This window comes from Anthonomus grandis, chromosome 6 (genome assembly GCF_022605725.1).
Source record: "Anthonomus grandis grandis chromosome 6, icAntGran1.3, whole genome shotgun sequence".
In the NCBI taxonomy this organism is placed as follows: domain Eukaryota; kingdom Metazoa; phylum Arthropoda; class Insecta; order Coleoptera; family Curculionidae; genus Anthonomus; species Anthonomus grandis.
The window spans coordinates 4,969,929-4,996,896 of record NC_065551.1 but is presented as its reverse complement, the minus strand read 5'-3'; the positions used below and the strand labels follow the sequence as shown (position 1 = coordinate 4,996,896).

Here is a 26,968-nt window from a genome sequence, read left to right as displayed (position 1 = left end):
AGGACATATTGACGAAACTTACTCTATGAGTACAAGCGTGATACATTTATTACCGAAAAAATGCATACAATATAAAAATGTAGCGTTCTGTAATTAATACAACTTGCGCATTACGAAACAAACAAGCTAATGGCTACCGGGACATGTACTCATATAATACTCATCATCAGAATCGTCACTTTCTTCGTTACAAACGGCCTCATTGTCAAAGGCAATGTCATCATCATCATTTTATTCTTCTCTCTCTGTGGTAGCGACCAAAATATCCTCCACAGATAATGGTGTAGGTTCACCTTCGAACCAACGTGGACGCAACTTACCATTTTTCGCTTCCCACCCATTTTCCGTTGGATTGAAAAGAGAACATTTCAGTTGAGTTGCGTTGTGCCACATTGTCGCAACGTACGTCGTTCTTAAAATTTTTTGATATAAAGATTTGTAACAGGGTGGAATGAGGCTCGAATCAAAACCTTTCATTTCGTTCATGAATTTCTCGCTGTCGCGTTTCGATGCATACATCTTATTAAATATATCAAATCTTGCTTTATCAACGCTATTGACTTGTTTAATATTGTACATAAGGCAGCTAAACTCTTCAATTTTCGTCATAACGTTTTTTACAACGTCGGGATGGTCTAGCTAGCCAAACGCCTCTGAAAACGCGTTAACTTTAAGCAGCAATTGGAAAGGTCGCACTTTTCATTTCCGGAAAAAAGGTGTAATCTCAGCCTGTAAATGCATGAAATGCTGGAAGAGCTTTGCATACTTTCACACCTAACACCTCTGCTAGTTGTGTACAGTTGACGCAACCACTATTCTTATTCGACACACTTGACATGAAAATAGTTTTGTTGGTCAGTTTGTGCATGTTCCCTAGTAGAATGATTAAAATATCTGTGTCTGCTGCCTTGACCATTACAGTACAATCTGATTCCAGTTGAGCGATGTGATAAATTATTGTAGTATCTGCTTCTTCGTGAAAACATGTGAACGGTTTTTTCCCATTAACTGGATGTCTTGGAGAAAGTTTATTGAACTTCATTCAATTCACCGTCCTTTAAAAATTCTACGAAAATTTTTCAGGATTTCAAGCTTCGATATGCATCGCGAGTGACATTTAATTAATGCAAATGCGCAATTGAATCCATTTGCGATTTACAACTCTAACTTCAGTGAATGATAAGAATATGTGACTTCAATTTTCGATAAATTGATCACTCATGCGTTATTAACGTCATTAGAAAAAAATACTACAAAATTTCAGAAAAGAATTCAAGATTCACTGTTTTACTTCCAATGAAATTACTGCAGTAATCAACAATGAAATATAGTTTCATACAATCTGTAGATGGTATGAACATTTATGTACTAACAACATGTTTCTCCCCGCAAAAAGTTTCAAATTCTTCTTTCCATCTACTTTTGATGACACAAGCCTTTTGGTAGCACTCTCTGTGATATCCATCATTTTCCCTTGATTACTCGGAAAATTGTAGACCTCTATGCTATTGCGTTACGACACCTTTAAAATGAAATATCCGTGAATGGTATGACATTCGTGGATTTTCCGCAAATAAAACACTTCATAGCTCAAAGAAAATGTTTTATTTCCGACTGCCAACGATAAAAAATGTCTTCTCCTGTACGTTGCGCCTGCTTGAGCCAAACGGCGTCTCCACTCTAGCAGCTGCTGGCTTAGGCACCCAATTCGACACGCTCATTATACACGGATAGGGTGGACACAAATTCTATAGAATCCTGTTCTAGGAATGTACAGTGTCCTGAAGAAAAAATGGACAAAGTTTTCGTTTTCTGCTATGTACAGTACCCAAAATAAGTCGTAAAGATCTTGGTATTGGACTGAAGTCGACCGATAAAAATCGGTCAACATCGCATTTGGAACACGAATTTCCACGGCACACATAAAATTATTCTTGATGTGCACATTCAATTAAAAAAAAATGTCAAAATTCTTGATGATGTAAGCACAATACTGCCATGCTAAATGAAAGTGCCGTAAGTGCAAAATTGCCATTTTGAGACATCGAGCCTCTTTTCATTTAATGGTTACCAAAAACCCTGCTCACAATTAGGAAATGAAACACATGTTTTATATGCAAATTTTTTATTGTGAATACTTTCCAATAATCAGTTTTAATATTAAATAATTATTTCTACTAATAAATGTATATACAGCAAACAAGGCATTACCATTACTAAGTAAAAATGCCGTTTATGTGCGCACATACGGCTTTTTAAGCTAGCTTCACTTGCTGCATATATGCCTAGTAATGCATTAAAAAACTAATTGAAATTGTGTTTGCAGATCTTATTGTAAAAGTATCTTGAATTATTTTTAACAAAAACAAAAAAAATCTAAACAAAATAAAAACTTAACCTTGCCTGAAAATATTGTCCACTACGGAGGAGTGTTTATTGCCAATTCTTCCCAAAATTCTATTTTTTGGAAGAACAGAACTTAAATTTTTGAGAATACTTTCTCATTTTTCAAATGACACTCCACATGGTGCTTTTAAATGAGAGGGTGCATTCCATTTTTTTCATATTTTTTTACATAAAAAATCTAATGTAAAAAATCTAATCTAATGAATTAAAATGTAATCAGATTTACATTTTAATTCAAAACTTCCCCTTGTAGCTTTTATATTAAGAATGTCTGCTAGATATAATCTGTTTTCTGTTTTTTGTATTTTTTGTTGTGACTTAGTCTTTCCAAACAAAAAAAAACCGAGTACTGCATTTCTTTTACCTCCACTTTTGACTTATTCGCACTTTAAACAGCATCTGAAAAATCTTTAAATTCATAGGTCTTTTTCTGCTTCTATCAGCCGACATAAATGTATGGCCCGGGACAAAGTAGTATATGTTTATTTCATTAATGGCCATTTCATCCGAATTCACAATATATATCAAAAAGGCTAGAAAACACCAATTTATTTATTTATTTTGGCTGGAGCAGTTGTCCAGTCATAAGATAATCCGTGGTGAATCTCTGTATTTCACAAAGAATGCATAAAAAGTACTGACGATATCCTCTTTATTTCGCCCGGTGATGCCCTCATGCCATATGCAGACATATGGCTTATTGTTTGATTTTTTGCCAACTGGAACAAAACTTTCGTGATATGCGACTATTCTTTTTGTAAAGATAACTTTTTTAAAACATTTAATTCGTGGCAGCATGATAACTTTCTGGAGGTCTGCTGAGCAACAAACTGTACCATCTTCAAACGTCTGTTCAGCGTGTTGTCGATACAGATTTCGAGCTGCACTGGCTTTATCTATATATTTTTTCCAGATTTCACATTTCATTTTCGGCGATACAATTCATACGACAATTTAAAACTGGGGTATTTCTTTTTAAAATCGTCAAACATTAGGGAAATGTTCACATCGCTGGGTAAGTATCTAGTGTGCGGCGCGTGCTCGCGGCGATAGTGAGAGATTGTGGGGTTAAACGATTCAATGTGCTGTTCAAGTAAGTCTTCGTGTTCAAATTTATTGTGTTTACTATGTTTCCCGCGCTGGTCTCGATTTGGTTGAAAATTTCCTTTTTCTGTTTTTGATGAAACTTCTGTTATCACCCGATCATTAGTTTTCTTATAACCTAATGTGGTAAGGAAAAATACCTTACAGGCTTCATGAGTAACTGCCTCAGTTAATAATTTTTCGTCGGGGAAATAATGAAAAAGTATTTTGTTTTTTCTCACTTTCTGCGACTTGGGTCGCCTTTTCACTGCCAAGCGTTTGCAGGTATTAAAAATAAATGTTCGCTGTTCTAACCAAGACAAATTCCAAAACTGCTGATTGATTTCAGAACTTCGGAGATTTTAATATTGCATTTTTTTCTGCATTTATCACGATCGCACGACGGCAACGGTATATGTTCTGCTCTTATCTGGTTTAATTGTAGACGTTTACGTGTTTCCAAGGTCAGGTCATATTTTTTTCTCTTTCTCAAGTTTCCCTCTTTAGTATATATGTAAGTTAGCCGGTTGCAATGCATGGTCTTCTTCTACGACATTTTCTGTCAAAACTGGGATTTTAGGATCACTCAACTCGTTTGCATTCCCTTCTCCAAGGTTGTCTGCTGAAACTACGATTCCACCCTGATCAGCACTCAACTGAACTTCAAGTTGATTTTCTAGGTTGCTTCCATGCGTGAAGAGATTTACCGAATCGCCTTCAATGTGATAGTGGCCTACTTCTCTCTCTGTTAAAACATTCTTTACTTGCATTGCATTATTTTTTTGTTCATAGTTATGTAGATTGATATCTGTAGGTTTTTTCAATGGACCTGCATCTGTATTTTGGTTAAAATGGTCTATTTGTTCAGTGGTAATATTTTCAGCATCTATCTGTTGTTCTATTATGATGGTATCGGGAAAATCACTTCCCGTAGCCAGTACAGTTATATTTGAATGTGTGTTTACAATGCACTGCATAACATCATCTAAAATACAAACTTGCTAGAAATTTAAAGAAGTTTAAATTATCTAGCAAAGACAAAGAAAGCCTCAAAGCGCGCATTTTGCACAAGAGATTAAAATTATAAAATTAACTTACCATCTAGTGGGATTTCTGCTAGTTCTTGAAGCACATCTTGATCAGAGGGGTCTGGAAATGCAGTCACACCAACAGGAACATCATTTTCATTACTAATAATATTGTAATCTGAAAAATAGAATTATCTGAAAAACTTGCAAGATTTTTCTACAAGAAAAAATTTGGCAGAAATTTAAAGAGTTTTAAATTGTCTAGAAAATATAATAAAAATTTCCTAAAAATTGCGAATTTTCTTTGCATAAGGGTTTAATAGTAAAAATTAACTTACCATCTAGTGGGATTCTGCTAGTTTTTGAAGAACATCTTGTTTCTCTGGAATTGCAAGCAGACGAACAGGAACCTCATTTCCATCACTAATAATCTGATCTAAAAATAAAATTTTCTGAAAAAATTGGCATAATTTGCAAACAAACACAATAACTTTTAAATGTTGTAGAAATTAAAATTACCTAGCAAATAAGTACCTTCGCAAAAACAGTTTTTGTATTATTTACAAATATGATGTAAAATGCAGATCTTAAAATAAATCTTAAAACTAAAAACTTACCACATCGTGGATTTTCTCCTGTCTCCTGAAAGTCCTGCAAAATATCTTGTTCCTGTGGTCCTAATATCTCGTCCCCATATTTATTATCACAAGAAACCAATGTAGACAAAAAAATTATTTGGAACAACATTTTCTTTATTACACATAAAAAATAACCGATGTATTGGTTTAGATTGTGCCTTCATTGTGTGTTTCAAGTGCCATTATTTTATCACTACGCTTTGACATTGTCAAAACCGGCGTATTTTGTCACTAATAAATTAAAAAACAAACTTCCAAGCCAACTTATAATGCAACGAATTAAAATCTTCACGTGTTGTTTATGTTTAGCCAAACGTTGTCAATATGCGTCGCCATCGTCTAATTTCGCGCAAAACAGACATTCCAGACGGTCCAGCATAAAAACATAAATTTATGTTATTATTGTAACCATAATATTATTTGTTGACGCGCTCAATTAAATTGAAGGAGTTTTACTAGGCAAGGTAGCAGTAACAGATACTTGCTTAATGAGAGTGTAGCATATCATTTACTGCGGTTTAGTTTAGTACATGACCGATACTGCGCTTTTATTATGTATGTACGGTAAATTGTGTATATGCTGCAAATAAAATGGACGTTTTCTTAAATTTCTTATGGAATATACTGCATTTTTACTTAGCAATAAGATACCTAATTGCACATAGAATCCAAAGACCAAAAAAACTAATTTTGCTAATTTTTGCACACACGGCATTTTCGTTAAGCAGGGCAGAATAGTTACAAGCAACCCGTTTGCGCTCGGTCAACAGAGGTTCGGCACAAGGGAGAGGGCGGCACACGTATATTTCCTTAAGGTGCCACCTGTCCCCTTCAATGTCATGTACTTATTTATTTTATTCCTAAATACGTTACGAATCAAGATTTTCGTATTTTTCATTAATTAATTACACTAATTGGCACAGGATTTGCCCGGTCGACAAGGGTGTTCCATACTCACCCGTGTCTAAGCTATGCACTGTTATTATTCATATCACAATTCCCGATGACGTAGGGTCGAGTGTCGCTGGCTCTTAGACTATAAATGGAGATTGTGTAATTGTTTACTACCTATCTAGTCGGTGCACTAGTTTGTATGTGAAAATATCATCTTACTTACTTCACTAGATTGCTTACTAATATTAAGTAGTCCTCTTCCTCCTCCGTTATAAGACAAACATAATATTTCGATAGCGGAGTTTGGCTGTAAAATTCTAAATTTGTTTAAATTTTGTCGAGTGTAGGCATCCAATTAGTCTAAGTCTATCTGGCTCCATTTTCTTAACCCAAAAGAATAGGTAAGTGCCGGGTGTTTGTCCAACCTGTACCCAAGACGCGTGTTGTTAATGAAGAGAGAGATTGGGCTCAACGAGTTTCCTCACTAATTTCTCTTTTTTTTTAGTTTCCTCACCTGAAATGTATATTCCGATATATGGAAACAAGCGAATATTATACCGTTACCTAAGATATCCAATCCTGTAAATTTTAAGGATCTGAGACCAATTAGTATTTTACCTGCGGTTTCAAAAATATTAGAAAAATAGATATCTAATCAATTAACATATTTTTTTAAATCAATGAGCGTAATTCCTGATTGTCAATCTGATTTTCGAAAAAATTTCAGTACTGCCACATCTCTAGTAAAATTCATCAATGATATTAGAACTAATCTGGATAAAAAAGAAATAACATGCGTTGGGCTTATAAATTTTAGTAAGGCTTGAATTGAATTGACGAAACAGTGGGCTGCCAAGGCAGTTGTGTGTATAGGTCTCCTGATGGACCCGTCATGTCCCACCGGGGGTTACCAGAGCCCAACGGCCTTCGAGAAACCGATAAGGCTCTCCGGTCTGAAGGACTTAAAGTCGCTCGGTACACTGAAAGTGTTACCCAAGTATTTGAACCTGGCGCGCGTGAGTGCTGGGCACTCCCCGACTACATGGTCAACGGTTTCATCCTCCTCACAGCACCATCGGCATTCCGGGTTGTCCGCAATACCGATAGTATGGAGATGGCTTCTTAAGTGCCAGTGACCGGTTAAAAGACCTGTCACTAGCCGAATTTCGCGTCTTTTTAGGCGTAGTAGATTTTTGGTGAGACAGGCAGATGGCCCACCTATGGGCGCTTTGGCCTGTCTCATAACAGGGGACTCAGTCCATCTTCGGTGGGTCCACTTGTCCAGCAGACCCTTCATTGATGCGACCGCAACGCATTTGGCGATACCAACTATGGGTTCCGGCCCCATCGGCACATTCGCGGATCCCAGTCTGGCAAGAGAGTCCGCTTCCTCATTACCTGCATGGCCTGTGTGGCCAGGTATCCAGACGAGCTGGACCCTGCATCCAACCTGTACCTGTAGTAAGGCTTTTGATACTATTAATCATGAAATGCTTTTAGCCAAACTAACAAACATATTGTGGATTATCTAAGGATGCAATCGTGTTTTTTTTTTAATCGTATCTTAAAACCCGAGCGCACTGTGTTTGTTTAAGAACAGTATTTGGCAATACCATCAAATCAAACTTTTTACCTATGAATGCAGGTGTACCACAGGGATCCATATTGGGTCCACTCCTTTTCTCTGGTTATCTAGCAGATATGCACAGTGTCCTTACACAAGCCAAAATACAGCAATACACTGATGACTCTCAGATATACCTTTATTTGTCTTCGAGTGATTTTCCCATACTTCAACAAATTTTTTATGAGGACATTAACATGATTAATCAGTATGCGCAAAATCATAACTTAATGCAGACAAATCATCGATTATTCTTTTTGGTAACAATAAAAATCAAGTAACAGAATTATCTGACACTATTAATATTCAAATAAATGACACCTCTCTGCCAGTAGTTACTGAAGCGAAAAATTTGGGAATGTTTTTGGATAATGCCCTTTCACTTCAAACTCACATTAAACAAAAACTTGGTACAGCATATATGCGTTTAAGGAAAATAAACTACTTAAAAAAATATTTGCCACCAAAAACTAAATATTATCTTTGCAATTCTCTTGTGTTATCAATTTTTGACTATAAAGATATCGTTTATCACAACTCTCTTACATTAGGTAACTCTAAATCTATTCAAAAATTACGAAATACATGCATGCGTTTTTCATTTGATATAGCTTTCAGAAATCACATTACCCCACATTTAAATAATAATTCGATTTTATCAATGTTTAATAAACGCAAATATCATATTTTTTTGTTTATATACCGAGTAATAAAAAGTGAAGATCCACCATATCTAAGGCCACTTTTTAGTGCTCGTGACCATTCTCACTCTACTAGAAATAATATGATGATTTTGATATTTGATTTTAATATTCGATTACCATAAATCAGCCAATTTCCAAAACTCTTTTAGCTTTTTTGCAATACATGTAAAACAAATGTTGCCTAACCTTTACAAGGACTTTATTAAATCGCGTCTTCTGATTATTTTTTACAATATTTATTTTTTGTTGTTTTTAATGTTCGCCTGCCTTATGCATATCTTCAGTTTCCACTAACAATTGAAATTTACATTTCATTGCTTTGTTTTTGCCTGGTTCTCGGTGTTCTTTTCTTCCCTTTTGTACACTTTTTTCTATATTTCTCGCTCCGTTTCGCGCCTCTTACCTTTAGGATGTATAAGTTTTCTTTCTAACTTTATGTGTTAACCTGGTTCTTATATTTTATATTTGAACTATACCTCTTTATTACTTGCAAAGTATTATAGAAAGCAGGGCTGCTTCACACAAGCTTGTATTAAAACGAGTCTGATGGGTCGGTTATATAATCGCGAGGTGGTCCTTATTTGTCATATTTTTTTAAATTATTATTGTGCTGTAACTATAACTCTGTATCTTGATGACAAATAGAAAAGTTTTGAAGTTTGAAATCGAGTGACAGTGTTATTGTTATATTTTTCTTTATTTAATTTTTTCAAGAAAAATTTGCTGGTTGTCCCCACTTGAAATATTTATTTAAACCCTTTTCTATTCCATATTATTTAATATTTTAAACCTTATTTCAGCGACGCCGTCCGAGTCAGTTCCAGAAAATGACTACGATAGCATGTCAGCAATGGAGAGCACAAATAAAGAAATATCTCAGATACTCAAGGAAACGAATTACAATCATAACAATAGTAACAACGAAACATTTAGTACCAATAATTATTACACGCCAGAAAAAGAAAAAGAAAAGGATATTGGAAAACCTAAGGTAAGCTTTTTAGTATAAAAGTTTTTGTTAGTAAACGTTAAAAAAATATGTTCATGTTTTATTCTTGTTAAAAAAAAACACTTACGTTGTATTCAATCTAAGAAATGTTTGTAGAGGACGTCTTTACAGTATTTGCCTTGTTAAACACCCTGTACTTGAAGTGATTTTTTACACAATTCTATGTATAATTTCCCGTCTTTTTGGTGGTAATAGTGGTCCAGTTCAAACGTCATTAATTTTAATACGTGATAGAGAATTGAAAAAGAAATGAAGATTCTTTGTTATTAAACATTTCTGAGAAAAATTTTATAATGAAAGTCTATTTCTTTTTAAATTCTCTATCACGTATTAAAATTAATGATGTTTAAACTGGACCACCCTGTATACCGGATGACACACAAAAAGGAAATATCTAATAGCTATTTTAGTCTTGAAGATAAGCAATTAAAATTTTGTATATCGATGGAATTATTATAAGAGCATCTTTTGATATATTCAGTTGTTTTTCGTCACTGTGTGATACAGTAACACTAACTTTCTTATTTTAAATGAGACACTTGGTATATTTTTACGTATTTCATACATTTTCAATAAAATTCTGAGAACAGTGATACTGTATTTGCTACTTTTTGTTTTATACTCAAAGAAACATTTTTTTTTTTTTTTAAATTTTAAAATAGGGTGCTATGAATACGTTGAAAATTTAAATTTTTTATCAAGTAATCCAGAAAAATTAGTTTTCATTGCATTTTGTGGCTTAAATCTTTTACACGCCTATTTAAAATGTCCAAACCATTAATTTTGGCATTTACTTTATTTATTTAAACAGCACATTATTGGAAACAACCACTTTTGAAAAGCGTTTTTTTTCACAAATAATTTGATATTATTATTTTTTAAATCGGTGGATAAATAAGACCACAAGAAGAAAAAAACTAAGTCACATAAATAAACGCATTTAATTAATAAAAATAGTATAGAAGGGTTTGTTTTGACGCATTCTTCAATTATTTTTCAATTGACATAATGAATTGAATGAATTTTCAACAGTTTTTTGAAAGAATTTTAGTGTTTACTAATATTTGAGCCATATTTTAGCGAGTAAGCGTCTTACTCGGTTGCCTTACAATGTCTTAAGCGTTACGTCATCATATGGTTGCGCTCGAATGACGTCATGTCTAACAGCTGTCAGAGTCTAAATATTAGTAAATATTAGCTATACCTTTCATTAGCACTTTGGAGACTGACCTAAACCATGAAAACACCCATTTGTCTAAGTTTTCAAAACGTTTTAAGTCTAAATACTAAACTAACTAAATCCGATCTCATACATTTTAAGGATCAGATCAAGAGGAAATAAAATAAACAAAAAAGTTACTGGCTTTAACATAACCTTACTCATATTTTTTCACACAGGAATAAACCCAAACTAATCAAAAATCAATTTAAAAAAAATATCCGCGCAACCTCACCTTTACGTTCTTCACTGTATTTTTTGCAAATCTATTCGCTCTTTTGATAATTTATTATTTTCTGCATTTTTATTTGGATGTCTTAAATGTTAATGTCCTATATGAGACATTAATATAAAATAAATAAAACTAATACTAAGAAATATAATACTTCTACTCTAAAAAAATATCAAAAAATTGATATAAATATTTATTGTTTATTATTGTTTGTATAGCTTCCCTTTGACTTTGACATATCGAGTTTATTAGCGGTCTCGGGAGACCGCTAACAAACGCTTAAAGTGCCTTATACGGTGACGTCATGACTTGATCGCTCGAATGAGATGTCTTAAAGATGCTTAAAGCCGCTTAAAACCGCTTACTCGCTAAAATATGGCTTTGAAATGTTTACCAATGAAGAAAAATATATTCCCGCGCATACGTACTTTCATTAGACATAAGACATAGACATTAGACATAAGACTTTCATAAGTCATAGTGAAAATATGCTTTATTATCTGAAGAATACAAAATTCTTATAGGCAAAGCTTTTCCATATTAAATTATAATAATCTACTACATAAAATAAAACTTATAAATGTAAGAGACAGAATAAAACTATAATACACCTAAATATTTTCTAATAAATAATCATCCACACTATAATAGGCTCCTCTGAGTAATGCTTTCCTTTTGAAATGTGTATAATTGGAAATCCTTCTAATGGAAATAGGAAGATGTTTAAACAGTTTCTTACTAAAGTAAGTAATAGAATGATAGCTCATGGAAGATCTAGGCCTAGCCTAGGTGCAAACCATAGGCGAGGTTGTTTGAGATGGTGAATCTCTCAGGCAGTGATGTCAAATCGACTTTCCAATTTTTTATTCTATATATATTTTTCTTTTTTATGTGTTCTATTTTGTAACAGATAAAACATTTACTTTTTAAAAGTTTCGTTTATTTTTCTGACTAATAACATATAGTTTGAGAGTAATCAACAAATTTTTCAGAATAAAAATAAGATTCCTAACAAAAAAGTCGATGAAAAAAAGCAACTTGACAACGTAGAATACCTCTATGTTTCTAATGCAAGTATACAATAGTGTCACTTTGTATTTTTTAGATATTTTTTCATATGTATATTGTCTGTAGCTAGCGTCCGATCGAAATCCAGCAACCAATTATCTAGAACGCAGCATATGCCGTTTGCCAGGAACCTATTTATAGTAATGCCCGCATCTCCTGAAATTCCCAAGGAATTTTAATAATTTTTTGTTCAGATATTAACAAGTTATAAATCTCTACAGACTAAAGTTTTTTTTTGTGAAAATTACTTAAAAAGTCGAATGTTAAGGAAATGAAAAAGGCTCCCAAAGGATTTGAATTAAACTTTTTTCTATAATATATAATAAATATCTAAACGCATTTGAGATGGTTGCAAAGCTCTATAAACAAAAGTTTTTTGATAAAAATTATTGAGTTATTAGATGTTAAAAAATATAAAGGGCTATAACTCTTAACGGCTATAAGGAAAAATTTTATCCATAACCTTTGGCAGTTATAGCCATTTATAACATCTACAAACTTTCGTTTATAGAGGTTTGCAACCATTTCAAATCCGTTTAGATATTTGTTATATATTACAGAAAAAAGTTTAATTCAAATCCTTCGGAAAATAACCTTTTAATTAATTTTTACAAAGAAATCTTAGTTTGTCGAGGTTTATCCCCGCTATAAACCGATTTAGTTATCCATTGTTAATATCTTGACAAAAAATTATTAAAACTCCTTTGGGACTGCAGGAGATACGGGCATTACATAGGCGCGGACTATAAATATGTTGCTGCCAAATGACGTATGCTGCGTTCTCGATTTGGTTGCTGGATATCGATCAGACACTACCTTCATTTGTGACATTTTTGGTTCTAATAAGCAATAAATTTGCTAAAGATTATAAAAATATATTTAATTACGCATTTTTGTTAAAGAAATGAAGGAAAAAAGCTTAATTTTGGTATCCTATACCTAATAGATTTTTCACAAATTTCAAAACGTCTTTTATAATATTTTATAATATTATTACACCATTGACACCTAACTCGCCTGTGAAAGGAACGATTTGAATTTTCTTTTTTCCAATATACGTAACTTCAGACACTTCAAGACTTCTTTATAATTTTTCAGTAAAAAGGGAGTTTTTAGTTTTAATATTAATAAAAAAAAATGCACTCAAACCACTCCAAACATCTTTTTAATACTAATACTGTACGAAAGATGCACCATCCAAAAGTAAACAGTGAGCGCAGTTGCCAAATACCTTTATTGCGAAAATATTTCTGGCCTGAATGTACAGCGTTGCCGCTATGTGTGAAAATTTGGTGATTAAAGAATCCAAATTAAAAACATTAATTATTATTAGTATTTAATTTCAATATAATACAAGATAGTTTTGAGTATAAAACGAATTTCACTCTTTCCTTTGCTTTGTAATAAAGAATGAAATTCAGTTTTTGCTAATTATAATAATTTATTATATCACTTTATTTTTTCTGTTAAAATTGAGTAATCTCTGGCAACCTTGCCTTTGCCACCCCTTTGCCCCCTGTGTAGATGTTGCGCTCAATCCAAAGCAGCCAATGTTTATTCTAGTGTATTCATTGTTCTAAGTAAGAAGGTTTATTTTAAATATAGAGCGAGTAATAATAGTATTTTGAGAAATAATTGCTGTTGAATATTTTTTATGCATTAAGCAAACAGATTCGAGTATCGATGGTAAGGTTAAATTTTTTTCAGAAATAAATTATGCTTTACAAGATTCTCCATATCCAATATTCCAGAGGTATCTTAGGGCGCGCTTTTGCAAAATTAAGATAGATCGAAACAAGTAACCTAACATCCCCAAAAGCAGATACCATATCTTAAGTGGGAATCAATTAATTCAAAATAATCATCTATTATTCTCAAAGAGACTTAGATATATGACCAAAGGAAGAGAAAGTATACTTAAAGTCTCACAAATCAAGCGTCTATTTAAAAGGTTACGCGTTTCGCCGCATTAGGGCATCATCAGACCTAAATAAAAATTAATTATTAAGGAACAAAACGCTAATTAACAGAAAAGACATACCTTATCTAAATACAAAAGCTACACACTTACTCTCACTAACATAAATAAAAATATAATATGTCTACAACATCGTATACCGTTATTGACTAAAATATGAACTTTAAAACGCCAAATATCACTGAAATCAAGTACATTTTATATATATTATCTTATAAAGAACCAAAACAAATACAACCATGAAAGAACAACAATAAATTTAAAAAAAATTAAATAGGTATCGAACCAGAGGCCATTGAATCCGAAGTATAGACCTTGTCACCAAACTGGGGTATTGATGTAGTATACGAGTATTTACATAATATGAGAAGTGATAAAACGATGTTAACAAGATTAAAATTTATTGGAGATTATTGAAAATGAGATTAGGTTCGAAATTAAAGATATCATTGACACAATTTAATATTGGGCTTCTCTTAGCTCTTGTAATCTCCAGCTTATCGAGCACATCATCATGTAATACACTACACTAATGTAATACAGTTACATCATCTGACACCAAAAAAATGTGACCAGTCGATAAAAGATGATTTGCAAAGGCTGACTTTGTTTCTTTAATATCGGTGTTCTTACAATTGTTAAAAAGACTTATATGTTCTTTTACCCTAGTGGAAATCCTTCTACCAGACTGACCAACATACACAGCGGAACACTCACCACAATTCAAAGAATACACGAATTTTTTATTTAAAATTTTTCAGTTTGCTAACTTTAAATAACAATAAAACAAAACTAACAATAAAAAATAAATTTTAAAATGTATTATGTAAATGTATACATTAAAATTCTATTCTTGTCAACATATCTGTTTTTTATTTTAATATTAAAAATATTCATGCATTGTAATCAATAAGAAATAAGTAGGATAACCGTTTTTTCTATTAGGATATTAAAAAACTGACCTTTTCATCTGGGGGTTTTGCGAACCCCTCCTCGCCATTTATGTAACTGAAAAATTACCTCACCAGCTTCGGGTTAACTTAGATTCAATTTATCTTTTTTTTTTCAACTTTTTTAAATTCAATGACAAATTGTATAGAAGCCTGGCTTAGCCATGGGATCATGCATTTCCCCTTTCTTAAGTGAAGTTTTTATGAACAACTTGGAGTGCAAAATTATGAACAGTTCTTTCGCCGAATATATAACAGCGTATAAACGATATGTGGATGACATTTATATTGTTTGGGGAGGCAATAACGATCAATTGTCCACCTTCATAAATTTGACAAACAGTCTACATAATATAATTTTATTTACCTTAGAAAAAGGGCACAACAAAAGTTTACCTTTCTTAGACTTTTTGTTAACCAGGAATAATAATAAAATCGAATTCGATATATACAGGAAACCGTCTACAACTGACATCATACAATTAACTTCTAACTCACCACATACCCACAAATTTGCTTCGTTTAACTCTTTGTTATATAGGATGTTCACCCTTCCTCTATCCAAGGAATCTTTTTATAAAAAATTTAACATAATAAAGCAGCTTGCAGTTAATAACGGTTTTCCACTTTCTACCATAAATAAACTTTTTTTCGTATACATGAATAAATATAAATTCTCCTACCACATCTTACACTCCAATTCTTTAAATCTTAACAAATTCAGATCTTTAACATTTTTTGGTTCAATATCTCTCCAACTTGCAAAACTCTTTAAAAATAATCTTAATCTTTCAATAGCTTCTAAAACTGCAAACAAAACTTTGAAAAAGCACTTGATAAACACAAAGGATAAAACGGAGCAAACTTTAAAACCTGGGGTATATTCTTTGAATTGTGGTGAGTGTTCCGCTGTGTATGTTGGTCAGTCTGGTAGAAGGATTTCCACTAGGGTGAAAGAACATATAAGTATTTTTAACAGTTGTAAGAACACCGATATTAAAGAAACAAAGTCAGCCTTTGCAAATCATCTTTTATCGACTGTATGAGTGTGGGAAAGCTAAAAAACTAGATCTTCTCGAAAAGCTGGAGATTACAAGAGCTAAGAGAAGCCCAATACTAAATTGTGTCAATGATATCTTTAATTTCGAACCTAATCTCATTTTCAATAATCTCCAATAAATTTTAATCTTGTTAACATCGTTTTATCATTTCTCATATTATAGAAATACTGGTAAACTCAGTCCTGGATTTACACTAGGGGCAGTCGGGTCAAGTGCCCAGGGCGGCAGAATTTTGAGGGGCAGCAAATCTAAAGAAAGAAAAGAAAATATTTTCAACGGTTATACTTATAAATTACCACGGGGAATGTTTACATGTCAAATATTAAGAGTAAAATTTGCTTTAATGAAGTAAATCAGAGGCCTGTTAAATACTTTAAAACGTAAACTAACAACTGGCAACATCTTTTTGATGTTTTTTGACCCAAATATCTATTTTTGCTTCTGAACGAAAATCCATATTGATAGTAAATAATGAATTTTTTTGAATATAATGTAAATTACCTATTGAAAAGTTTATGCATACATAAAAAGCAGACGCGTCTTTCGATAAAAACGACACGCTCATATACATCTTTAGATTTCTATAGCTGTCAGATTGTTTTTCGAAACAGTTAATAATATTTTCATTGTCTACATGCTCAACACAGAACAGACATTTAACATAAATAACTGACAGAACATTTTACATCTTTCAATTCTTAATAAAAAGTATTTTTCTCCTGTTGTTTTATATATTTTTGTCTTAACCTCCCTTCGTGATAAAAAAAAAGATGACAGCAAATTATATTTAATTGGATATGCAATATGAGAGTTTTAGATAATATGCAATCTAATATTCAAATTGATCTAGCAGCCGCACTCGTTAGGACAATAAAACATATATAAACACCTTAAAAAAAATAATGATAAGCTATGATGTTGTATTACCATAGAGGTCAGATACAGAATTTTTCCTTCAACTACAGTAGTACGGACGTTATTATTTTAGTAGTGTTACAGATTTATGAGTTCTTCTTTCAAGTTCTTGAGAAGTTATGTTAGTTTTTTCTCAAAGTTACAGTTCACAGGCCACAAATATAATCTTGTCACTTTTTACTGTTTATTTTGCTATTCCTGTTTTAAAGAAAACACAATAATATGTACAACTGTGATATAAACGTAAATGTACAAAATAAATCAGTTGACCAGCAACAAATAACAAACTGGATAGACAAGTGCGAAAATCATGCCCCACATCAAAAGAAGACTTTTGTTATAAATAAACCGTTTTATAAGAATAACTGATGTGTTTATTATTTTTAGTTATAGCTTTAAAACAGTCATATGTGGGCAAATACTTTTGAGCGGTAGTGTATGTATTTAAATTGTTGTTGTACATATATAAAAATTTAGAACATTTTTCTAAAGTAAGTGATTTAAATATGATGTTGGATGTAAGGAAGCCAAAATTTAACTTTGTTTAATTCAAGAAGACCCCCTTTTATGAAGGAATAGGTAACTTCAATATATTTAAAAATAAACTGAAACGACTTATTATAAGTGATCAACGAATTTAGCCACATGCTGAAAGTCACTCCTGCCTATAGTCAGTATCTGTACTTTTTGTACCTTCAGTGTGTAATTTTTTTTTCATAATAGTTTTGCTATAATAAGTTAGTTTAGGATTATGATAAAAGGGATAGAAGGGTTTTAAGTAGGATTAATGAACATAAGGCTCAAATTAAAGACACTGATATCGCAGTAACCAAATCGGCATTTGTAAATCATTTCTCTTAGAAGATTTAGAAGATTTTCCACAAGATAATAAGATACAAATTTCACATCATTCTAATAAAGGTAAAAAATTATATGTATTGGAAACAATGGAAAGTTTCGAACCTCTTGCATGTTCTGATTTATTCTGTATTGATGACAATCTAATTTTTAACAATTTAAACAATTAAAACAATTTTCTATTAACGATAGATAGGTGTCGCTACTTTCTTAATATAGGCATTACTTTCATTTTTCTGTAATGTGTTTTGATTTTAGTTGTTAGTTTTATGCTGAAGGTTCCATTTTCTGAATCAAAACCCTATACAGGGTGTTTCAGAACTATGGGATCAAACTTCTAGGGGTTGTTCAGTGCAACAGTAGAATCTATTTGAGTATAGGAACCCATGTCCGGAAATGTGTCACTACGCCATTACGGCCCTAAGACGCGTTTAAATTTAGAAAAAATATTAATTACCTAAATAGGATCTGATGCATTTATTTTTACCTTTTGTATATGATACCATCACAACAATTGTTCAAAATGTCTTCCTCCAACCTCAATACACCGATTTAAACGCCGCACATGATTTCGGCGGACTACACTAAAAATTTGATCCTCGTTTTGAATGATTTCAAATGCTGCTGTTATTCGTCCAATAAAGTCTAGCTCTGATTCTACTGAAGTTTCGTAGACTAAAGACTTTACAGGTCCCCACAAGAAAAAATCGAGCGACGTTAAATCGGGTGACCTAGGAGGCCAAGAAACTGCTCCACCTCTGGCAATCCAACGGTGCCCAAACCGGTGAGCCAAATACTCGCGTAATTGTACAGCAAAATGACCCGGCGCTCCATCATGCTGAAACCACATTTGCTATCTAACGTTTAGTGGAACATTTTCAAGGAGTGAACTTCCTCCAAGAAACGCAGATAAATAGGTCCTGTTAACCGTTCCGGTAGAAGGTATGGCCCCAATAAATAATCATCAACAATGCCTGCCCATACGTTGACAGACCAACGATTCTGATGTTTTCTTGGAAAAATTGCATAAGGATTTTCTTCGTCACAAACATGGCTATTCCTACTATTAAAAATACCGTCTCTTGTGAAAGAGGCTTGATCGGTCCACAAAACATATCGTAAAAAATTTGGTTGTGCAATGATGTGATCCAGAAGCCATCGACAAAATTGAACTCTAGGATGATAATCGGCTGCAGTCATACCTTGAACTTTCTGGAAGTGGTAAGGATGGAGCTGTTGCTCGTGTAGTACCCGCCAGAGAGAAGCGTTACTCGTATTCATATTCTTAGCGACGTCACGTGTGCTATTTGATGGTTCATCGGCAACTCGCTGAAGCACCTCTTCTTCAAATTCGACCGTTCTTACGGTTCGAGCAACACCAGTATCATGCATCTTGGTCTTAAACATGCCTGTCTCAGTGAGCCGCCGATGAACCGCAATAAACTTTTTGTATCCACTTTTTGGATATTTTGATACAACCCGATGCTGCTCGTGTATTGCAGTTTGTAGTTGCTCCGTATACCAAATGCATATCCGCCAATTCTTGATTGGTAAAGTTTTCCATTAGCAATAAATATTTAAAGATTGTAAGCTATAACATTTTTAAACATGACATTGAGAATTGACATTGATAAGCGTTGATTTTAAACAATTGTTGTTATGGTATCATGTACAAAAGGTAAAAATAAATGCATCAGATCCTATTTAGGTAATTAATATGTTTTCTAAATTTAAACGCTTCTTAGGGCCGTAGTGGCGTAGTGACGCATTTCCGGACATGGGTTCCTATACTCAAATGGATTCTTCTGTTGCACTGAACAACCCCCAGAAGTTTGATCCCATAGTTCTGAAACACTCTGTATTTTTAGGTCTAATAGTTGAGCGAAACATGTAACCTCTATGTTTTACACACTATATTTATGATTTTGTGTTTTTTTCTACATTGTTTGTCAGTGTCTTTGTGAAATATGGTTGATTTATTTTGATTTAGAAGGAGCATAAAAACTTTTTTTAATGAACCGCCTTGATATCTTTTAATGTTTCCAAAATAGTAATAGTCGCTATTTAAGATATTCTGTATTATAATGAATGTAAAAGATATATTTATAAATATATATGATATCTTTTTTCAGGTCCGTGCAAAAGAGGTAATAGAAGAGAACAAACAGGAGATCGACAATCAAAACTTCGAAATACGAAAAAATCTAAACAAATTAGTGCGGAAACCGGGTAAAAACTTTTCGGAACTTTTCGAAAGTTTAAAAACTTTAAAAGGTGATACGGATACTCAAGTGGAAATTGTGAAATTAATCGTTAAGGAGAGTCTGAGATTTAAGAGACAACAGTTGGCAAAAATGTTGGAAGATCACATACAGAATATGCTTACAGTTGAAAGTAAGTGACAAAGGTACTTTTATTATAGGAGTTTTGTATAAGAGACTTAAATAGTAAATTGAAAACGGGTGCGTCAACAAAACTATATTTCTGTAATTTTGGTAAATAAAATATTTCTTTTCGAAGTGAAGACTTACGAAGCAATTAAGTTGACATATTATTGGAGTTTTTTTTTTAATAACAAACTTGCTTTGAATGAATTTTTATAATTTTTGTTTAAATTCAGTGTTTTTGCTACATACTTCGTGTTCAAAATTATTGCCAATGACTTCATTGGTTTGAACAGGTTACTAAGTCAGACATTTTATACATATTTTTTAACGATCAAATGAACTTACCTGAAGTTCGATCGAAATTATATTAGTCAGCCAGTCCAAAGATGTTAATTATTTTACCATGTAGCCCGCCTTTTCGCGCTACTATCCACAAGTTTTTAAAGTACAATTTCGCTCCGTATTCCCCCATCATCGCACCAGGCTCTAGGCACTCTTTCCAATAATCCTCATTCTGTTAAAAGTAGCCCTATAGTTTTTGATTCATAACCTTCGGAAAGAAGACCCATATAGAAGACCCATTTTATTTGACAAAACTTCTATATATATACATTAAATGCTTACAGCTTAAATCCAGTCTGCAACTTAATTTTAAATTAAAATATTCGCATATATGCATATGTTAAATAAAAATATACATTTACCTGTGCAACAAAAAATATTTAAGTGTAGACAGAATAAACAAAATATAAACAAAATAACAAATTAACTGTTAAAAATGCTAAAAGCAAATTGGTCTCTTTCTATTAGAGGCCGAACATAAAACTTCGCAAAGGTACTCGAACTTTTGCTCCACCCAGCAGAATCTTTAATAAGATCTATCGATACGCCAGCTCTTCGGGCTGTAGATGTCGAAGCATGCCTTCCTGAGTGCGATGTAAATATATTCGTATCAATTACCAGCTAGATCTAAAGTACATTTTACCCAACGACTGAGGGTTGGTTTTGAAGCAGTCTTATGTGGCTTTTGAATGATTATAAATAGATAGTCACTATCTTTATTCCTCAGATTCTCTGTAAGTTTCAAGTATTGATGTAAGCAAGAGACAACGCATTGATTTGGCAATTCTTCAAATTTTGGTAGATGAAGGCAAGGTTGCTTTACATTTACACCGGACGTTTTAATTCTATCTTCAATTAAAATTTAAAGTCCTCCTTTGTAAGGTCTAATATTTGAAACTCTAATAAGGCTAATGGTTTGTAGCCTTTGACCGGTGACCAATATTAAAAGAGTGACCAACTTATAAGATAACTGTTTTAAATTCGCAGGATTCGGCAGGATTTTTGTCGAAATAATCAAAAATACGAGGGTCAAGTAAAAAGTAAGGTTCCCACATTTTTTTCAGGTGTAAGAAATTTTTTATCTGAAATTTTTTATCTGAAAGCTTGGTCTCTTAGCTACTTTTCTACATAGTTGCCAAATTTTTCTACACATTTTTGCTGTCGAGAAATCCACTTTTGAAAACCTGCCTCTAAAACCTCCGCCGCCAACCCGTTGAGGTACGTGGTGACTGCATTCTGGACCTCTTCGTCCGTAGCGAAGCGTTGTCCACCCAGGTGTTGCTTCAATTTCGGGAACAAGTGGAAATCGCTCGGTGCAAGATCAGGGCTATAGGCAGCTTGCTCCACGATTTCCCAGCCAAATTGTTCGATTAAGGCTTTGGTGTTGCGAGAGACGTGTGGGCGAGCATTTTCGTGATGGAGCCTAACGCCCTTCGTGAGTCTTCCTCTCCGGCGATTTTGGATAGCTCTTCTGAGTTTCTTTAGTGTCTTGCAGTATTTTTCCGAATTTATGGTGGTCCCAGTAGGCATGAAATCCACGAGAAGGACGCCTTTACGGTCCCAAAAAACCGTAGCCATCACTTTTCCTGCGGAGAGCGTCTGCTTGAATTTCTTCGGTCTGGGCGAATCGGAATGGCGCCATTGTTTGGACTGTTGTTTGGTTTCCGGCGTGACGTAATGGCACCACGTTTCATCTCCTGTTACAATAGAGTCCAAAAATTCTTCGGTATTCTTGGCACATTGCTGAAGAAACTCCCGAGCACACTTGACGCGGTTCTCTTTGTGGGTTTCTGAGAGCATATGCGGTACCCACCGCGCACACACCTTGCGATAACCGAGTTTTTCAGTCAAAATGTTGTCGATTGTTTTCTCTGAAACCTCAGGCACTTTTTCAGCCAGTTCCCGAAGCGTTGCTCGCCGATCCTCCTGGAGAAGACGCTCGATTTTTGCCACGACGTCGTCGGACACCGATGGCCTTCCACTTCTTGGCTCGTCGTGAATGTCTGTTCGTCCTCTGGAAAACTCCCTGCACCATTTACGGACGTGTTGCACACTGATGCAAGCTTCCCCATAAATTTCTGTTAACTGCCGATGAATTTCAACAGGCGGTAACTTCTTGGCGTTGAGAAAACGGATCACTGCCCGGATCTCGCACCTGGCGGTGACGGCGATTGCGGGCTCCGTCTCGAACGGCTGTCAGGCCGGCACTGAGCGTCGTAGCGACTTCCCCGGCCGCTAGGAATGAACAGGGGGAACAGACGCACACGGCGGTGTTGCCGGATTTCGCCTAGCAACACGCGCGGCGGAGCTACAGCGTTGGGAACCTTACTTTTTACTTGCCCCTCGTAGTTTTGGATCCCAACTAGAATTATAACGAGGTGTTTGGGGCCTCATCCTCAAAACGCCCTTCATAAACCGTTTAAGTATTGGGTGTTCTCCTATTTTATTAGGCAAAATTTAAGATAGTGCTGCTCTGTGAGAGTTAAATGTACCATATAAATTCTGGGATTTACTTAAAACATTCTGTAAAAAGATTATTACCTCTTTTATATTTGCTTCAAACATGTTGAGATTTTGTTCCTTACAAAACTCCCACCAAAGTTTGTAAGTGACTCCGTATTGTTTAATGGTTGCCTCCGATAGTGAGAGCAATGTTGTCTCAATGGCACACTCCGGTACTTGTTGTAGTATTAGAGACTTCTGGATAGTCTCGCGGCTTCCAAGGTAAGACTCGCAGATAATGGGTGGGGCTGTTTGCTAAAAGGACAAACCAAAACATTAAGGTGTGGTTCAAGTAAAATGGGGTCTTCGACGCAAAGTTTTACGAAAAGTGGATACCATGCTTGAGATTGCCAATACGGTACCACTAAGATACCCTCAGCCTTGTCTTGTATTATTTTTTGTAAAACCCCTAAAATTACCGCTAATGGAGGGAAGGCATAAAAATGTAAATTTTTCCATGAAAGGGTGAAAGCATCGCAAGCAAAGGCACCTGGGTCTCTTAGCCAAGAAATGTATTTTCTACATTTGAAATTACTGCTGGAGGCAAATAAGTCCACATCTGGAACCCCGAACCTTCGAGTAATACGATCAAATGCATAATTAGCTAAAGACCATTCAGTCTCGGATTGTAGAGCTCGCGACTCTAAGTCTGCCTTCCAGTTGTCCTTGGTATTAATATAGGATGCAAAAACCCATAAATTGCGTTGCTCGCACCACTGCCAAATCATTCTGGATAAATCGTGCAGGTTAGGGTATTTTACGCTGCCCATGCGGTTTATACAGGCCACGGCTGTTGTATTGTCACAACGTACCAAAATGTTGCAATTTCTCAATGATCTAGCAAAACATTTAAGACCTATAAAAATAGCTTGAAGTTCCAAGAAATTTATGTGGTTTATCTTCAAAAGTCCACCAACCATAAGTTCCCTCATTATTATAATAAACTCCCCATCCAGAAAGTGAAGAGTCTGTAAAAATTTCTAAACTAAAGGAATCTTGTTTGATATCGTTACAAGAATAGTCAATGTTTTGTAACCACCATGAGAAATCTGAAAAGGAAGGAATTATCATATATTTATTAAAATCCATATCATTTTCCTGGAGAGCTTTTAATTTTTTCCTTTCGAATAATTTCGTATACAGCCAGCCATATTTTATTGCAGGACAGGCTGAAATTAATAATCCTATAAATTGAGCAAATTTCCGGATTTTTGTTTTATTAGTTTTTTGAAAATATAAAATCCAGTGTTTAATATTTTCCCTTTTTTCTAAAGGAAGCTCTATTTTTAAGGAGTTAGTATCAAAAATGAAGCCTAAAAATTTACACCTTTTTGAAGGTACCAAAATGCTTTTTTCTGGGTTTATGATGAAACCTAAAGATTTTAGAATATTTATAACTCTTTCAGATTTAATTTTACAATCCGTAAAAGTTTCACCAAAAATTAAAAAATCATCCAGATAATTTACGCATATGATGTTCTGCATTCTAAAATATTGTACAACTGGTTTAAGGATTTTGGTAAATCCATGAGGCGCTGATGATAAACCGAAGGGTAGGCACGTAAATTCATATAATTGATTTTTAAAGACAAAATGCAAATATTTTCGATATTCATTTGACATAGAAACCAAAAAATAAGCGTCTTTCAAATCAATGGAAACTAGAAACCAATCTTTCTGAATGAGCCTTAAAACAGTTCTAATATCTTCTAGTTTAAGATGGGGAGCTTCGACAAATACATTAAATTGTTTTAAATTGAGAATAAATCGCTTTTTCCCATTTGATTTTTCAGCTAAGAAAAAGTTTGATAAAAATTGGTCGTAAAGTGGCTCGCACTTGACAACCGCCCCCTGTGTTAGTAATTTATCGATTTCCTTTGATAAAAATTCTTCATCTGTTTTAGTAAAAGATATAGATCTAGGGGGATTAGTTTGGATTGGCGGCTCGCTTAAGGGTATGTCGTAACCTTTAATCCATTTTAAAATAATGGAATTTGAAGTTATAAATTTCCAATTTTCGCAAAACTTTGAAAGTCGACCAGCAGTTCGGTATAAACTTACCTCGTTTATTCCCTTCCTCTGTATCTCTCTCTGAAGTTGTCCTTCGAGGTTCGCCCTTTCTGCTGTCCCGTCTCCCTCGATTGACGGGCAGGGCGATATCGGTTTAAATTTTTGTATGGTTTCCCTTTAACTGCCCCTCCCCTTTCATATCTTTTTTCCTAAAACCACCTGCGACCCTAGGAGCTTTAAACCCAGATGTTGAGGGAATAGGCTTCATGTCTTTGCTGGCCATTTGCAAAGTTTTAGCTGCTTTAATTTTTTCGCAAATATCTGGTCCAAAAAGGAGATCAGAGGGAGGACATTTTTCTAGGAGTTTCTTGGTATCCTTATTCATATAGGGATAAATGAAAGAGCGTCGTGTCATAGTTAAATCATAAAATAGGCTCGTAAGAAGACGCCCTGTGTCTGATAAACCAGGTAGTAAGACTTCTTTGCATAGTGAAGGCATATTCTCCGCTTAGGATGCCGTCAATATTTTTTCCTAAAATTGCTAAACGCATACCTAATTTTGTCTGAAGTTGGACATATACATTATCCTTATTTTTAATGTTTTGAGGAATAATGGCGTATGATTCTGGGTTTAGTGTTGGAGGAACTAATAGCGGGCAATTAACCGGTATTTTGTATTTTTGTAAAATACCAGCAGTATCCGCCTCAGACAGCCCTTTTATTAAAATATTACTCCATCGACTTATTAAGGCAGGGTGCACTTTAACTTGTTCAGAATCCTTTATAGACGGATCATCACCCAAAATGTTGAGAACCTCCTCTGGTAAGTCATAATCATTGTGAATGAATAGTTCATGTGTTGGAGATGCCACGCCGCTTGGACTATGGGCTATACTCTCATCATAATCTAATGTGCTTGCCAAGCCGCGCGGGTCTTGGGCTACACTCGAACTATTATTAAAATCCGAAATCATCGGACTAATGTCAGCCTGTTTTTGTCGCACGGACCGACTAGGCGTGGAAAGTCTAGATCGAGTCACAGAGGGGAAATAACGTATTGCTTCCAGCAGCCTCTTTTAGTTCGTAGAAGCAACCTTACAGGTCTTAAATACTAAATCAAAATAGATACAATACGACAAAAAACATATTCATTAAAATATTATAAGATAAAATATGGTATAAAAATAATACGTAAAATACTAGTTGATAAACTACGGTGTAAAACATAATAAGTAAAATATAATATAATTCGCGAGAAAAAGAAATAGTCAGGTAATCCCGAGATTTATCTGTGTAGCGCCCACGTACAATGGATCATGTTTCTATCATATATAGGGTGCTTCAATTATAATGTTGTATAGGATGGTACAACATAACTGGGGAGCGAGAACGTCCGACCGAAGTCGAGCGGCCCCGACGCTTCGTCCGTTCCGCTGGGAAACGGGATCGTGAGCGTGACCTCGATCGTTTTTTAAAAAAGGGATTCTAATTTAGCAAGCCTTTTATGCAGTTTTTTATGTTTTGAATCGCTATCCGATTCACTACTAGAAGACCGATGTCTTCTCTTATGTTTCCCCATGCTAAAAGGAGTTTACTTTTTAATTTTATGCAATATAATTGTATACTTACGCGTAATTAATGTCTTCGTCGAGGCTGACGAAAACACAACACAACGCTCGCGTGTAGCACGAGAAGACGAATGTGGATTATTACCTATTGGAAAGAGTGCCAATAGAGATCAAGAGAGACATAGGCGCACGGACTAGTTAGTGCGGCATCTGCGACACATCAAAGATTCTAATAGATCTCTGAACTGGACTTTATCACCCTTAATTAAATTTAAATTCTTCTCCATTGGAGTTTCAACCATCTTACAATCTTTCATTTGAAACTTTTCTAATAAAGAATCTATATAATTGGCCTGGTCTAATGTTATAACATTCTTTGAATTATCTATAGAGATATTCATACCTAAAATTTGTTTAGCTTGTCCTAGATCTTTCAACTTAAATCTTGAAGCCAATTCTGCTTTTAATCCACTCATTTCAACATCATTATTC

At 34.2% G+C, this 26,968-nt stretch overlaps 1 protein-coding gene and 1 long non-coding RNA gene across 3 annotated transcripts in view; one reads left to right on the top strand and one right to left on the bottom strand.

The window, feature by feature from the left end:
- Positions 1–26,968, top strand: part of LOC126738015 (integrator complex subunit 6) — a 169,288-nt gene that overhangs the window by 78,415 nt on the left and 63,905 nt on the right. For both annotated transcript variants that reach the window (XM_050443175.1, XM_050443176.1), the window contains exons 15-16: positions 9,178–9,368; positions 19,800–20,061. In XM_050443175.1, the coding sequence (XP_050299132.1) occupies positions 9,178–9,368; positions 19,800–20,061 (453 nt within the window). The remainder of the gene's footprint in view (positions 1–9,177; positions 9,369–19,799; positions 20,062–26,968) is intronic.
- Positions 3,548–5,450, bottom strand: LOC126738022 (uncharacterized). Its single transcript, XR_007661190.1, has 4 exons — positions 5,135–5,450; positions 4,856–4,953; positions 4,588–4,695; positions 3,548–4,474 (listed from the first exon to the last, which is right to left on the bottom strand). It is a non-coding gene; the product is annotated as an uncharacterized LOC126738022 (long non-coding RNA).